The sequence below is a fragment of the Triturus cristatus genome, chromosome 6 (assembly GCF_964204655.1).
Source record: "Triturus cristatus chromosome 6, aTriCri1.1, whole genome shotgun sequence".
NCBI classification, from domain to species: domain Eukaryota; kingdom Metazoa; phylum Chordata; class Amphibia; order Caudata; family Salamandridae; genus Triturus; species Triturus cristatus.
The window spans coordinates 667,410,777-667,428,121 of record NC_140589.1 but is presented as its reverse complement, the minus strand read 5'-3'; the positions used below and the strand labels follow the sequence as shown (position 1 = coordinate 667,428,121).

The window sequence follows — 17,345 nt, the reverse complement described above, 5'->3', positions numbered from 1 at the left end:
AACACCCTCCTCACCCACCTACCGCAGACCCAGGACCTGCTCACCTTCAGAAGACATCTCAAGACCTGGCTCTTCGAGCAGTAGCGGTTTCCCCCTCCCTTAAGCGCCTTGAGACCCTCATGGGTAAGTAGTGCGCTTTACAAATTGATTGATTGAAGTCCTTTTCTGGAAGAAACAGTTTCCCTTTCTTTAAGGGAAGGAGCTGGTACCTGGCATCTTTCTTTATTCCTTGAGGGAGAAGTTGCTGTCCAGGGTGAATCCACGTGATTTGGAAATCAGTTAAAGGTGTGATTCGAATCAGTGAAGATTCATGTAAGTGAACCAGATTTGCACTGAATCTTAGTTATTGTTCTTGGCAAATAATAGAAAATAAGTCTTAGATGTACCGCGCTTCAGGAAGGCACCTAACCTCAAATTATAGATGATGTGCAGGTAGTGTTTGAGGAACTGGATGTCTGGAGCAATTATAAGTGTGTATTGTAAGGTAATGCCTCTTTTTGTATGGTCACCTCTAAGTTTTTCAACTGATGTTACTGGGTTTTCGATTCACAATGCACTGAGGCCTACTAGCCAGACCTCAGTGCAAGTGCCCTGAACCTAAAGGGTATGTGGAATGGACTATACCCAATTGGTAATGGCTCACTTACCTGTAAGTCCCTAGGGGTGCCCCTCTAGCTTACATGAATGTAAGTTAGAGGGGCACCCTAGGGCTTGCAGCACGGATTGTGCCACCCTGAAGGTCCCCCAAGTAAAGCAAGTACCCCCATTCGCTGCTGCAGACTGGTAGAGCAGGCATGCATTGCTAGCCCGACAATACCCTTGCATGCAATGGCAAGTCCAACACTTCCCCTGGACATGTGTGTAAGTCACCCCCACCCCCCCCCCCCTCAGGCAGGCCTACTGAGCACTAAATGCAGGGTGCAACATATGACCTAGGCAGGACATGTACTTTGCACGTCCCGATAGTAAAACAAGCAAAACTGTAGTTTTAATGGGAAAAAAACCTGGGTTACACGCTGATCCCTTACCTGTATTAACTCCTCTACAGTGCAACCAAAGCAGGCCCTCCAAGGTATCAAACAATTTGTTGCATTAAGCCTGACTTGTATCTCAAGTCAAAATTAATCTAAGTTGTTGCAGTGTGCAGTTTTAGCAAAAGCTCCCACTTAGTTGCCTTTAAAACTCCTGCACCTTCCCAGGAACAGATGGAGCCTGCTCTATGAGACAGCTTTTGCCTTCCTTGGAGAGAAGTGCCGACGACTGTCAGGAAGGAGAACAATGAGGGATTGCAGCAGGGAGGTGTCACCTACCTCCTGCAGGAATCCACCTGGATATTAGCCCAAAAAAGCAGGTTTCAAAGGAGAACCTGCCTGGTGTAACAGCTGGGAGAATGGCTGCTCCATTGTTAAGATAAACAGGCTGGCACGGGAAGCAGAAAGGGGAAAACAGTTGCCAAATTGGCTTCCTCAGAGGTGTGTAGCCCGGAGGAAGCCACACCCAGGGGGTGGGCTTGGTAAAAGTTCTGAACACCAAGAGAGGGGTCTCACCTTCTTGGAAGAGGGGAGAATGGTGCATCCTGGGATACCCAGATACCACATTCCACAGGAAGTGGTCACCAGGTGGGAAGGTACCTTTTAGCCCATTGACTTCCACTGGCACCCTGCCCTGAGGGCACGTTCTGCGCATAAAGGGGACACCCCTGGCACCCCGACATCAGCTCTTGACCGAATCGGAAGAAGGATCGAAGAAGGACTGCCCTGTAGCATCAAGGGACCAGCAAAGAGAGGCTGCATCAACAATTGATGCACCGGGTGGCTAGCGAAGAGAGGGACTGTACCTGCCGTGTCCTGATCAAGGAGAAGCCATCTCCAGAGCCCAGTCAAGCCAAGAAAACTCAAAGGGCCAGTTGACTGGCTTGCTGTTCGCAGCACAGTGACAACAGCAGAAGTAGCCTGCTGTGGCAAGTTGGTAGCCCAAGTCTTCAAATCACTACCTTCACCGCTGTGCAGCACCAAGGACCAAGACTCAACGCACAGAGTTACACTTTAGTTTTCTGAGCCCAGGAGTGTGGTTGTAGAGTCGCTGGGATCCTCAGAGGCAAGTTATTGACTCAGGAAGGATTGGCCCGTGATCGCGACAACGGATAACTGGTAGCCCAGTGGCGACAGGTCTATGTGGGATGTTGACCCTACAACTAAGATCCCCTCATCACTGTGCAGCTTTGCCTGCTAGCCTCGAGTTTTGACTTGAGCACAGGCACCTAGACCCACTTTGTGCTGGTCTGTGATCGACATCTGATTCCGTGGGGAGATTGTTCCCTAGCACACACACTCTTGAGAATTTCAGATGGGAGGAGGTACAATGCCACTTTCTCAGCAACCTTATCCCTCCTAACAAAGGGATCTGAGAAGCCCATGGCATCAGAATCCAATTCAAAGAGGTCATGGAACCGCAAAAAGACCACTGGCTTCTTGATCCTCCTATTATCAGACATTTGCACAAAACAGAGCAAAGTGCTCTTACTTGCACCATTCTGTACCAGTTGACCTAGTTCAATTTGAAAGCACTGGCTTAAAAATTGGATAAAGTCACGACAGGCGCTGAGGCTTAAGTGTGGGGCACTTTGTTTTCTTTTCTTCCCTGCCATCATCAGGTGCTGTCACCAATGACTGGTGAAAGAATAAAAAGAGCTGGTTGAAACAGAGGTCAGAAGGTGACCAGGGGAATCATAGAGGCTCCACAGACCAGGCAAACAAAGTTCCAGTTGGAGAAGATTGCAATTTGCCAACCGGATCTGCTGGAAAGCCTCAATTTGTTTACTCAAGGCTCCAGCAGTAGGAAAGCTACCTTGAGGGCACCTATTTTTACTTATAGAAATTGGGTCAAATGCTCCCTAAACCATCCCTCATATCATCCTCTGTGCTGGAAAGAAGATCACTACCTTTTCTAATTTTTATGCTTCTTAAAGTACAGAGACCTTTACTTGGGCGAATAGATTTTCAAAGACATCCTGGATTTGAGATCAGAACCGGAGTCGTCAGAGCAGCCACAAAGAGAAGGTCGCTCACACAGGCCTGCAAAACACTATTCACCAAGACATCACAGGTAAATCATATGCAGTTTCTGTCACAGACCTTTTTCAACAACAATTTGTACAATGGCACAAGATGGGGAGGTGTCGAGGGGCATACAATTGTTATGGACAAAGGGACTTTTTCATAACACACAAAGTGAGGAAACCAGTAAATGAGTGTAGGAAGCTGGCTCTGTATATACTTTACCAACATGAGGTATAGTGTGTACAGAGTCCAGTGGAACCCCAAAGGTAGGCAGAGGTAAAAGTAGATAGCACCTTACTCTCTATTTGTGGTAGTGTGGCGAGCAGTAAGGCTTTATCAGAGGGTAGTGTTGAGCATTTGTTGTACACACTGAATCAGCAAATGATGTCACACACTCAAAGACTGAACTCAGACCGATTTGATTTGTATAAAATTATTATTTAGCTGTATTTCTTTCCTAGAACCAAGCAAGCCTGGCACAGATCCGTGTATTTGATAATTTTAATGGCAGGTTGAACAATACAAGCAAGTTGAATGAAAATGACTTTGCTACAGGTTTGTAAATGTGTTCTATACAATGGAAATTACTGTTAGATTACTTTGAATTACTTTGTAGATTATTTTTCTACTGAGTGTGATACACCTAAATATCACACTGGGACATTTCCTAAAGAAAAGGTAAGCAAGCAATGTTTAGTTCTTTGCAGTTTTCGTTAAGTTCAATACAAAAACAAACTCTACAAAAAACAGTCAATGTATTCCCATGGAGAGAAGTGAAGTTATAGGTTAACAGGTAAGTACTTTGTTGTGGGAGTTGGTATTCGGGGGTTAGAACCGGGTTTTCCCCAAGGTCAAGGATGCACTCTCAAAACACCCACAGCGGCACTAGGGGACCAGGTACAGAGTGCTGAGGCCTAATGTTATCCAATGGGGGATAGAGGGCCTCCGGTTGGTGGCTGCTCACGAGCAGACCAAAAGGTTGTGGGAGCAAAGCACCTGGGGTTTAGCTCAGGGCAAATCGGGGGTTCTGTTTTAGCACCCAAAGTAAACCCCTCCGCGGTACAGGGGCGGCTGGGTGCAGGGTGCTGGTTTGGTGTTGGGTGCCCTGTTGATTTCAATGGGGATTCTGTGGTTTAAACAAATACTGCAGGCTCGAGGACCGAGATCTTCTGGAGGTGACCACCGGTTGGAGAGGTAAGATGGGATGCCTGGGGATGCTGGGACACCGTCGGTTGAGCCACCCAAGGCAGTGAGACTTCGGGTCCAGGGGTGTCTTTAGGTGTCGGGTTTTCCTTACCAGCTCCGGTCACGGGGATCCTCCAGAAAGAGGCTGCAGGATTCGCTTGGAAATTCAAGGCAGGTCAGAGATCACTCAGGCCTTGGGGCGCATACTTGGGGATTTCGCAGGAGCAAGAGTCTGTGGATGAGCAAATCCAGTGCTCACGGGAGACCCCGTCTCTTCTGTGGAAGGCTGGGCTGGTCCTCTGGGTTCTTGAGGTTGCTGGCTGCAGGGCACACCGGGATTTCGCTTCTGCAGGTTCGAGGTTGGGACAGGCCGTTAGGGCTGGTGCCAAGTCAGTGGGTGTCCTCTTCTTAGCTTTGGCATGGCTTCTTCGGTCCTTCTTTTCTTCTTAGTGGGTTCTTGTCTGAGGAGGCAAGGTTCGACTTTGCCCCTAAATAGTTAATTTAGGGGCTTTACAAGTAAGTAAAGGTTGGGACCAATGGCTCCCTTCCTTGGGGTGGGTACATCCCCTATTAGGCCACCTTCCAGTGGGACGGGGGCATGCGCCTCGCTCTGGTTGGCTGGGACCCCCCATCTGCAAGATGGCAGGGACTGAGAGTTGAGCTTCGCCTCCCCCTCCGAGGGGTTGGGTTGACAAAGGTAGGCACACCTCCCTTTCTCACTAGGTTTTTCCGCCGATTCTCCTGCCCAAAATGGGGCTCAGAACCAGTGGGGGCCAGTTGCTGGAAGCAGCAAAAGGCCTGGGGAACCTCACAAAGGTAGCAAGCCTTAGAAGCTCCCCCTTCATGGAGCCTGCCCATCCTGGGGGAGGAGGCTTGGCACCTCGTCCAAGGATGTGCATTGTTTTAGACCCCCGAGAACAGCAGGCTCTCGTCCCAGGGGTCCAGAAACATGTCTGGTGGTGGCAGCTGGTGAGCAGCCACTCAGCCTGGACACTAGTGTTAGCTCGTTTTTCAGGGGACCTCTCTAAGATGCCCTGTGTGTGCATTTTCCATTAAATCCCACACTGGCATCAGTGTGGGTTTAATGTGCTGAGAAGGTTGATACCAACCTTCCCAGTTTTCAGTAAAGCCATTATGGTGCTGTAGAGTTCGTAATGACAAACTTTCTGTACCATATTCTCTTAATAGCATTACTGCACTTACAATGTCTAAGAATTGGCTTAGATACTGTAGCGGTACAGGGCTCATGCACCTGTAACCTCACCACTAGTATAATGCACCCAGCTAGAGGGGTGGCTGACCTATACCAGGGCAGTGGGTTTTAGGTATGGCACTCAGGGATGTGTGCCATGTTGACTTTTCACTTTGTTCTGCACCAAAACACACAGTCTGCAAAGGCAGTGTGTGGATGTAAAAGTACAGGGCCTCCAATGGAGGCACAATAGGTGCCGCAGCCCTTAGAGGCCTTCCCTGGACACAGTGCCCTTGGTACCTGTGGTACCATTTAGAAGGGACTGACTTGTGGCCAAAGAGTGCCAATTGGGTTTTGTTTTCAGTGCAGTTTAGGGAAATAATATAGGCCCTGGGTACCTGTTTGGCAGGAATCCAGGGCACACGCAGTCAAAGTACATCAGCAATTCAGCAAACAGTGGGGGTAACCATGCAAAAATAGGGCACTTTCTTACAATGAGGATAACTTGGTGGCTCCAAGTCCCGCAAATGTAAGGTAAGGAAACAAAGAAAATTACTTCATTGACTCTCGTGGTTACATTTATGGAACTGCTGCAACACTTAAGTTGGCACTCTGTTCATCTGCATGTTGCAAGTGAAGCAATATGGTTAGGAAAAATGATGGATCCAGTCTTGATGCCTAGGAATAGTGACTGCATGAAAAATGAGCAGGACTAAGATTCCACTACATTATAAAACTATAAGTAACGGCCTACTATCAGCAAAGACAAACATGGAGTTAAAGATGTTGGTAAAGTGGTTTTAAGCAATCTTCAGAAAAGGACTCTAAGAGTTGGTTGTGGGTATATGCCTTTAAATATACTGTAATACTTTTTATCATCAGAAAGGAGTTTAAAATGTCATTTTATTCTCAACAGACCTGGTTTCTGCAACTATTTTCACTGTTAATCAAAATTATAACACTTTATTATCAGTAAAAAAGTATTACTGATGCCCCAAAAAATAAAAGAAACAACTAATCAAGTAAAAAAAAGCAAAACAAAAGCAAAATAAAATGACATACCTTGTTGTTGAAAGCAACCATCTTTGAGATGATATTACTACCAATGGCAGGAAACAACGCATTTCCAATGCACTCCATGTCTTCAACGGTAAGAGGATCAATATAGACCTATGTAACATCAAATACACATTTTCAATTACCAACTTTGACAATCGTTTGTGCTACTTTACAGTATTTTAACACAGTATATTTATAACACTGCAGAAGCACTCTGAATGCCAAAAATAACAGGTTTCTTACCTTCAGTAATACTATTACCGGTGGATACACTAATCTCAGATTCTTCATAGCCAGAATATTCCCAAGCACCAGATAGGGTTCTGAGATTTCTTGAGCAAGGACTCACGCATGTCACCAGATGGAACCGTGTGACTACTTCAATCTCCTACCACCACACATACTGGAGCAGAGCCACACAGAGGCACCACACCTATGCACTGACACCAGTTCATTGATTATTTCGTCCGAAGAACTCAGACACAGATCAGCTGTAGCAAACTGACAAGGATAGTATGCGGATATCTAACCTAGGAGACTTTTTAAAATGTGCACATAACTACAAAACAGGAAGGGTGCTGAGGAATCTACGGATACATAGAGTATCCACCATAAAGTGTGTTACCAAAGTTAGGTGACTTAGCCTTCTGATGTGATCGATGCAGACTTCCAATAGCAGTGCTTACTAAAAGGTGAAGGGTCTGAGGAGTGAAGTCCAACAAAAGATTCCTGAGGGAACAAATTGGGAAGGAGTAGTTTCTTTTCTGTAACTCCAGTTCTGTAGTAGGGGTATCTCTGTTATAGTCATAATCTAGTGAATAGTCCCGCCCATGTGCGCGGACCCCGGAGCAATAAAAAATAATCTCTAAAAGGTGACAAATCATGCAGACCTGCATACACCTTTAAGAGAGAATTTAATTTAAAGACAGATAATGCAGCCTATACCCACAGGCTACACTGTCCAGTACTTCAACTAGAATTCCACCAAAATCCACAAACAGCACTGCCTGTCCAGTTTTTCTCCCCATAGGAAAAAACCCTGCCTCTACCAGCAAAAGCCTCTGGAATGATAGAGAGGAAGGAGTGGACAGACAAGCCCCATAGGCTGCCATTATGTGGCTTGGAACAGGATACTGTGCCTTTAAGAAAACTTTCCAGTTTTCCAGAACTTTCCCCAGTATCCCAGAATGCCCAGCAGGTCCCATTTACTTTCAGTTCTTTTTGAAGGCGTAGCACGCCAGACCTGTAGCATTCTCCATATGAATAAGTATCTCTCCACCGGGGAGGAGGGCGGGCGCTTATGACTATAACAGAGATACCCCTACTACAGAACTGGAGTTACAGAAAAGAAACTACTCCTTCTGTAGTAGGGGATCTCTGTGTATAGTCATAATCTAGTGAATAGAATGGCAAGCCCATCCCCACACAACAAAAGCGGTGGAGAACACATAAGACACAGCCACTACTGTGCGAACAAATTTCGCAGCGAAGCCTGCCCAACCTGAGCATCTGCCCTGGCATCCGAGTCCAGACAGTAATGCGCAGCAAAGGTATGGACCGACTTCCAAGTGGCCGCCTTACAGATTTCCGCAATCGGAACATTACGCAGCAAAGCCGTCGTGGCAGCTTTGCCCCTGGTGGAATGAGCCTTAGGCTTACCCCCTAAGGTCTTATTAGCCTTTTGATAACACAACTGTATGCAGGACACAATCCACCGAGAGATGGACTGCTTAGAGGTCGCAAGACCAGTCCTGACTGAGCCATAATTAACAAACAATTGGTCAGACCTACGGATATCCTTGGTCTTATCCAGATAAAATTTCAACACCCTTCGGACATCCAGGGAATGGAGAGCCCTTTCCGCTGGTGAAGAGGGATTCTGAAAGAACGTAGGTAAAGTTATGGTCTGATTGACATGAAAGTCAGAGATAACCTTAGGAAGGAACTTAGGGTGAGTACGCATCACAACCTTAGCAGCATGAAACACAGTATAAGGTTCTTGACAACATAATGCCTGAAGTTCACTCACCCTGCGGGCCGATGTAATGGCCACTAGGAACGCCGCCTTCCAGGATAGGTGCTGCAATGAAGCCTTGTGAATAGGTTCAAAAGGCTCTCTCATCAGTCTGGACAGCACCACATTCAAGTCCCAAGAAGGCGAGGGAAGTCTGACAGGAGGGAACACCTTCTTCAAGCCTTCCAAAAAATCCTTGACCACAGGAATCTGAAAGAAGGACGTCTGTGAAGGGCACTTCCTGTAAGCAGTCAAAGCAGCCAGATGAACCTTAATGGAATGGAAATTAAGGCCAGACTGCGCCAGATGCAAAAGGTATGGAAGGATGACATCTTCCTTACATGTTGTCGGATCAAAGTTCTTGGACTTACACCAGATACAGAACCTCTTCCACTTGTAAGCATAGGATGTCCTAGTGGAAGGTCGCTTAGACTCCTTCAGAATGTCCATACAATCGTCTGGTAGATTCAGATGACCGTATTGCACTATTTCAGGAGCCATGCCGCCAAACTCAAAGATGAGAGGTTGGGGTGCACCATCCGCCCCCCGAACTTCGTGAGAAGGTCCGGCCTGCACGGCAACCGCATGTGAGGAAGGAGAGACCGGTGAAGAAGGTCCGTGAACCACCACTGCCTGGGCCACTCCGGGGCGATCAGGATCATCCGCGCCCTGGACTGGGACAGCTTGATGAGCACCGCCGGAATCAGGGGAATGGGTGGAAAAGCGTACAGAAAGCTGTTCGACCAATCGATCCATAGCGCATTCCCCAGCGTCCCCCGCTGGTAGTACCTGGATGCGAAGTCTCGGCATTTGCTGTTTTCGGCGGTGGCGAACAGATCTACGTCTGGAGTCCCCCACCTTGCGAAGACTTCTCCTAGTACTTCGTCGTTTATGACCCATTCGTGGTTTTCCTGAATCAGCCTGCTCAAGGCGTCCGCCTGAGCATTCTGCACCCCTGGCAGATGCGTGGCCGTGATCGTCAATCCTCGGGCCAGCAGCCAGAGCCAGATCGCCTGCGCCTCCTGCGACAGAGTGCGCGATCTCGACCCCCCCTGCTTGTTGAGGTAATACATCGTGGTTGTATTGTCCGTCTGTATCAGCAGCGAGTTGGTCTGGAAGGACGGAAGGAAAGCCTTCAGTGCCAGGAAGACAGCTCTGAGTTCCAGGAAATTGATGTGGTACGTCGATTCCAAAGGAGACCACTTCCCCTGAATCTGCAGGTCCCCGGAATGCGCACCCCAGCCCTGGAGAGAAGCATCCGTCACCACATTCGTCGTGGGAATGTCCTTGTGGAAGGGAACCCCCTTGAGGAGGTTTTCCGCCGAACACCACCACTTCAGAGACTGACGAGCATGTAGAGACAGTCGGATCTTGTCGTCCCAAGAACCTGTCTTCTGATCCCACTGATCCTCCAAGCACTCCTGCAGTGGTCGCATCTGTAGACGTGCGTGCGGAGTGAGGAAGATACAGGAGGCCATCGATCCCAGTAGAGACGACACCTTCCTCACAGTCGTCGATGGAGCAGTCCTGAGGTCCTGAGCCTTCCGAAGGAGTGATAACCGTCTCTCCTCCGAAGGAGACACGCTTGCTGACCGCGTATCTATGGAGGCCCCCAGGTACTGTATGCACTGTACCGGAGATGGGACTGATTTGGACATGTTGACGTGTAACCCCAGCTTGTTCAAGAGCTCGCACGTCCAACGGAAGTGTTCTTGCGCTTCCTCGAAGGATGACGCCTTGATCAGCCAATCGTCCAGATACGGGTAGACAAACACCTTGTTCCTCCGCAGGTGTGCCGCCACCACCGCCATGCACTTCGAAAAAGTCCTGGGAGCAGACTTTAGCCCGAATGGCAGTACTGTGTATTGATAGTGATTGGCGCCGACTTGGAATCGCAGGAACTTCCTGTGCTTCTGTGCTATGGGCACATGGAAGTACGCATCCTGTAGATCTATGGCACAGAGCCAGTCTCCCCGTTGCAGCTGAGGGTAAATCTGGTGCAACGATAGCATGCGAAACTTTTCTCTGCGAATCCACTTGTTTGCTTGTCGCAAATCCAGAATGGGCCTGAACTCGTTCTTGTCTTTCTTGCGAACGAGGAAGAACCGAGAGTACAGACCTCTTCCCCTTTGAGACAAAGGTACTTCTTCTACCGCCTTTTTTCTCAACAAGATGTCTGCCTCCGCCTGGAGCTCCCTCAGCTGGAAGCGAGAGCTGACCGGCGGAATCGCTGGAGGCGGGCTGATGAACCGAAGACTGTATCCATTGCAAACAATATTCAGCACCCACTTGTCCTGAGTAATTTTTCTCCACTCTGCCGGAAAAAATCGAATGCTTCCCCCCACTGGAGTGGGTAACGGTTGAGGGGGAAGTAACAGCTCAGGGCCGAGACCCGGCCGGGCCCTTGTTTGTGGTAGTAGCCTGCTGGCCACCTCTACCCCTCTGGCGCTTCTGGAAGGGCTTGCGGAACTGCTGCTGTTGTGGCTGCTGCTGTCCCGAGCCCTGCCCACGCCCTCGGCCCGACGACCCGAACCTCCTCTGGAACGGTCGTTTCTTTTTCTCGGCCTTCTCTAACCAGACGGCCGTCAGGGTTTCCGCTTCAGCCTTCATGCGGGCCATTTCATCGTCCGCATGCTTCCCGAACAGGGTTTCCCCCGAGAAGGGCAGGTTGGCCACTCTCTGCTGCGCCTCCGGCTTGAGGGACGTCAGGCGCAACCAGGAATGGCGCCGCTGGTGGACGCCATGACAGTAGGCGTGGGCGGCCAATAGCGATACATCCGCTGCTGCGCTGATCGTTTGGTTAGAAACCAGCATGCCTTCGCGCACCGTCTCCAAGAAGTCCTCCTTCTTGTCTCGTGGCAGGAGGTCCGCATATTGCTGCAGGGATTCCCACAGGGCCCAGTCGTAACGGCCCAACAACGCCCCTGCACTCGCCGCCTTCATCGTGGTGGCAGCGGTACCACACACCTTCCTGCCCGCAGAGTCCAGCCAGCGGCTTTCCTTGTCCGGTGGCACCGTGGAGGCCGGGGCGGTCGCATGTTGTTTTCTCGCCGCCGTCACGATAACCGAATCCGGTTTCGGGTCCCCTCTCAAGAATGACGGATCCGACTCCGGGGCCCTATATTTCTTCATGAGCCTGGACGGAGCGGCCTTCGCTGTTGCGGGAGTGAGGAACAGTTCCAAAGCTGGTTCCACCAGTCCAGGCACGAGAGGCAGGAGGGGGCGAGACAAGTGTCTTTTATGAAGCGTCTCAAATATCACGGACGTCGTGGGTGTTGGAACCGTCACCGTGATATTCAGCTTCGCAGCCCCTCGCAACAGCACCTCCTGGAACGAGACCAAGTCGTCCACCGGCGACACCCTAGTCCCCGGGGAGTCCGACAGCGTCGGGGAAAGGTCCCTGTCCGAGGAGCGCGACCTGGACCTATACCTTCTGCGGCGTCGTCTAGAGTCTGACGAGGATCGCCCTCGGCTCCGCGATCGTCGCCTCCTGTGAGAGCGGGAGCGCGACCTCTTCGGCTTAGGCCTGTCCGCCGGTCTCGCTGGTCCAGGCGACCGTGGGCGTCGTGGCTTCGGGGTCCCTTGCGGCGGAGTCGGGTACCGTGGAAGGGAAACCGACCTCGGGGGGACCGGCGGCGGCACCGCAGGAGTGCTTGGCAGCAACAGAGGCCGGGGTGGCGGAGACAGAGTCCGCGGCCGCGGAGGAGGCGGTGGAGGAAGTGGAGACGGTGGTGGAGGAGGTGGCGGTGGTGGTGGTGGTGGTGGAGGAGGAGGAGGAGGAGGCGGTGGCAGAGGTGGGAGAGGAGGAGGCGACGGAGACCTCCGAGGCGGGGTATACACCACTGAGTACACCGATCCCGGCGACTCTCTCTTCCTCGACCTCGACCTGTGCCTCGACGGCGATCTTCTCGGCGTCGATCTCCTCCTCGGCGTCGACTTATGCCTCGACGGCGACCTCCGCCTCGACGGCGACCTCCGCCTCGACGGCGACCTCCGCCTCGACGGCGACCTCCGCCTCGACGGCGACCTCCGCCTCGACGGCGACCTCCGCCTCGACGGCGACCTCCGCCTCGACGGCGACCTCCGCCTCGACGGCGACCTCCGCCTCGACGGCGACCTTCGCCTCGACGGCGATCTTCGCTTTCTCGACGTCGATCTCCTTCTCTTCATCGACGGCGAGCTGCGATCCCTCGACGCCGAACGCCGACGCCGGGTCTTCTCTCGACGTCGACCGCTGGACGCAGTCGAAGACGGCGTCGTCACCGACGACGCCGATGTAGTCGACGGCGGCCTATTCAGGTCCCTCGACGGCGATCGTCGACGCCGCTTCTCCCCAGAGCCCTGGGGAGACGGCGAACAGACGGTGGTCATCCTCCTCGACGTCGCCGTCGACGCCCTCGACGTCGACGGGGAGCGGGAGCGCTTACTGGTCTTCCTGCCCCTGGGGAGCCCCCCAGAGGCCTCAGCATGGGCCAAATCAGCCCCTCCAGACCCACCTGGTGCCTTCAGTCTTCGCTCCTCCAGAGCTTGAAGCCTGCTCTTCATCCTGTCCCTCAGGGTTCTTGCTGAAAACGAGTGGCAGATGGTACAGCTTTCAGGCACGTGGGACTGGGGAAGGCAAGCTATGCACACCTCGTGTGGGTCAGTTTTAGCCTTCTTTCGACCACATTCCGGGCACTTGTCGAACAAGCCAGGCATGTTGACAGTACCAGCTACTAAACACAAGAAAAAGTGACAAAAATTGCCAAAATCTCAATGAAAAACCTTGAAAAGGGTAGAGCTCAATGCTCCAGGGTCCTGCTAGCAGGAGCCGGAAAAAAGAACTGAAAGTAAATGGGACCTGCTGGGCATTCTGGGATACTGGGGAAAGTTCTGGAAAACTGGAAAGTTTTCTTAAAGGCACAGTATCCTGTTCCAAGCCACATAATGGCAGCCTATGGGGCTTGTCTGTCCACTCCTTCCTCTCTATCATTCCAGAGGCTTTTGCTGGTAGAGGCAGGGTTTTTTCCTATGGGGAGAAAAACTGGACAGGCAGTGCTGTTTGTGGATTTTGGTGGAATTCTAGTTGAAGTACTGGACAGTGTAGCCTGTGGGTATAGGCTGCATTATCTGTCTTTAAATTAAATTCTCTCTTAAAGGTGTATGCAGGTCTGCATGATTTGTCACCTTTTAGAGATTATTTTTTATTGCTCCGGGGTCCGCGCACATGGGCGGGACTATTCACTAGATTATGACTATACACAGAGATCCCCTACTACAGAAATGACCTTCTCTCCAGAGCTGGCGGTCAAGGCATTAGAGCATAGTGAATATATGCACGGGCGCCGAAATGACAGTCTGTCAGACATCCAGAACAGACACCCCTCTTGGCAGCACTATCGTAGCAACCCTGGTCCTAATGGAATGGCCTGCAGACTTCAGGAGGGACCTTGTGTGTAGAGTATTTTGATGCAGAGAACAATCCACCTCGAGTGTTCTTTTGCTGTGCTGTGCCTTTCTTGTTCCTAGTATAACTCACAAAACAAATGAAGTCCCTCGACATCTTTCGAGGAATGTGGCAGAGAGAAAAAAACAATGAAGTGAGTGATTATCCAACATGAAAAGTTGATATACAACATTTGGAAGGAAAGCAGCCCTAGTCCTTAGCAACAATCTGTTTGGAAATAAAGTGGTGTAGGTTGGGTGCATCAAAAATACCTGAAATTAGACAAATACACAGGTAGTAGTGTTCCCTTGCAGGGAAATGTCCGCACATCCACTTAACACAAAGTAATCTAGCACTGAGCTTTTTCTCTCGGGACTATGGGGATATGCAGATTGGCTGAAGACATTGAAGATTTGAAGCGCTGGGTTACAACGTATCATGGTTTTGCCGCATGCGTCGCGATACGAGTGTTACTTCGTTGGTTATATTTACAAGACCACTATTACAAGCCTTTTGATTGGACGTCAGTGTAGTGACTCACATGAAACTATAGAAGGACGGGTTGGCTGATTATGAGGTGACAGCTCATATTGCAGCAGGGACGTGAATGAGGATCCACTGACAATTTGTAACCAATGGGTAATTTGGACTCTCCAATGTGGAGCTGTTTGATTGTTACAGGATTAGACTTTGTAAAATAATTTATAGAGGCCCGGATGCGAACGATTTTAGTGGCCAAATGATTGCTAACATCTAGCTCTGAAATATATTGGATTTTCCTGATCAAGGGACGGATATCACTTTGAGCGGAGTTGTATATACAAAAATATCCAGACTGGGGCTCGCGCATACATACTGTAACACAAGAATAAATGCGGTGCATTTCCGACTCTGGCTTGTCGATTCCTACGTTTATGCCTTGAAAAAGTCTAAGCAAAGACAAAACACGTGTCGGCTAATCGTGTGCTGGGAATTTTAATATTTGTACAACAAGAATAAAGACTGCTAAACAGCATGAAGAATGACCTTTCTGGATTTCTGTTTCTGATCAATACTGTTGTGTGTTCTCTGCTCTGAATGCACAAATTACTTACCTTCGGTAACGATATATCTGTAAGAAACATTAGTTAGTTAGATTCATGACCTTAGAATATCCCCAAGCGTCAGGCTGGACCCGGAATTTTTTTTCGTCAGCAGTACCCCTGCGCGTCGGTAGCCGTCTGCGGCTCCGCGTCCGTCGTCGGCGTCGTGATTGCCGGGATGACGTCAGAGTAATTAGAAGCCGCCCTCGCGCGCTGACGTCAGTTCTGTACATAGCTTTCCGCGCCAGGAACGCAGAGCCATGCAAGAAACCGACACTGGTGCCATGAAACTAGGGCCCTGAAAGGGATGACCTTAACCCTAGATATCGGTTCACAGAACGGGGAGGATGGGTGGGGCGGTAAGGAATCTAACTAATGTTTCTTACAGATATATCGTTACCGAAGGAAAGTAACTTGTGCATCTGAAAGAAACACGTTAGATTCCTTACCTTAGAATAGAAACCCCAGCAATACCAACCCCGGTGGTGGCTCTGCGAACCAAGATCACACCAGGAAGTCCTGGAGAACGGAACGGCCAAAGAAGCAGTCTCTACGGACTTGGCTGTCCAGGCAGTAATGCTTGGCAAACGTGTGCAGCGAGGTCCACGTAGCTGCCTGACAAATGTCCTGCAGAGGGACTCCCCGTCCCAAGGCAGTAGTAGCCGCTGTGGCCCGAGTGGAATGGGCCCTCAGCCCCACAGGAGGATCCTTCTTAGCCAAGGAATAACGGACCTTAATGCTCAAAACGATCCACCGAGAGATGGTTCGCTTGTGCACTGCCCGCCCCTTGTTAGCACCCACGTAGTCAACGAAGAGGTGGTCATCCACCCGGAACTGTTTTGTGCGATCCAGATAAAAGGAGAGCGCACGTTTTGGGTCCAGACGGTGGAGTCTCTCTTCTTCTTTTGAGGGATGCGGAAAGAAGGTGGGTAAGGTAATGGACTGCCCGATGTTAAAGGCAGTAACCACCTTGGGAAGAACAGAAGGGCGAGTCCTCAGAACAACCTTGTCCTGATGGACAGAGAGGAAAGGAGGTTTAGAAGAAAGAGCCTGGAGCTCAATCACTCTTCTGGCAGAGGTGATTGCAACCAGGAAAGCAGTCTTGAGAGTCAGAAGACGAAGAGGACAGTTATGAAGTGGCTCAAAGGGAGCGCACATCAGATAAGTTAACACCAGATTCAAGTTCCACTGAAGCATTACAAAGGGAACAGGAGGAAACATGTGAGTAATGCCGTTCAAGAATCTATTGACAACAGGGGACTTGAAAAGAGAAGGCTGATCAGGAAGCCTCAAGAAGGCTGAAACAGCTGAAAGATATCCCTTGATGGTTCCCAGAGCAGAGCCCTGCTGGGCCAGGTAAAGAAGAAAGAGGAGAACCTCAGAAAGAGGGGCGGAAAGGGGATCCACAGCCTTTGCTGTGCACCATGCCACAAATTTGTTCCACCCGCAGGCGTATACCGTTTTAGTGGAGGGACGCCTGGCTGCCAGAATGACAACACAGACTTCAGGAGGCAAATCAAATGGCATCAACTGCCGCCGCTCAATCTCCACGCATGGAGGTGGAGGCAGGACAGGTTCGGGTGGAGGACCGTCCCCTGCTGCTGCGACAGAGGTTCTCCTGAAGAGGCAGTCGAATCGGGGGATCGATTGACAGACTGAGTAGCTCGGGATACCAGTATCTTCGTGCCCAATCCGGAGCCACAAGGATGACTTGGGCCCGGTCGCGCCTGATCTTCAGGACTCTGGGCAGAAGTGGTATAGGCGGAAAGGCGAATAACAGACAGCAACTCCACTCGCAACGAAAAGTGTCTCAGAGCGAGTGCCGCCTTGGAAACTCTAACACGCAGAACTGATGACATTGCACGTTCTCTTCAGTGGCGAATAGATCTAACCAAGGCTCTCCCCACTGCCGAAAGAGACCTTGCGCCACGTCCGAGTTCAGACGCCACTCGTGATCCATCATGCACCGACGGCTGAGTTTGTCTGCCCTGGCGTTCAGAAAGCCCGCCAGGTGTTTAACCACCAGGGTGATGTCCTGATGTTCCAGACATGTACTGAGGTCCTGACAAAGGGTTCACGACCCCACCCCGCCCTGTTTGTTGCAATACCACATGGCAGTGGTGTTGTCCGTGAACACCTGCACTACACTTCCCCGGACAGAGGGAAGGAATGCCTTCGGTGCAAGCCGGATCGCCCACAGCTCCAATAGGTTGATATGGAGCCAGGACTCCGCCGGAGACCAGAGGCCTCTGATCTCCGCCTCTCCCATGTGGCCCCCCATCCCAGGAGGGACGCATCCATCACCACTACGTGCTCCGGTTGAGGTAGG

General features: G+C 50.6%; 1 protein-coding gene across 1 annotated transcript in view; it reads right to left on the bottom strand.

Moving 5' to 3' along the window:
• The window catches only part of MDN1 (midasin AAA ATPase 1), a 2,002,810-nt gene that overhangs the window by 1,214,585 nt on the left and 770,880 nt on the right, over nt 1-17,345 (bottom strand). The window contains exon 39 of the mRNA XM_085611158.1: nt 6,499-6,606. Coding sequence (XP_085467284.1) covers nt 6,499-6,606 — 108 coding nt within the window. The remainder of the gene's footprint in view (nt 1-6,498; nt 6,607-17,345) is intronic.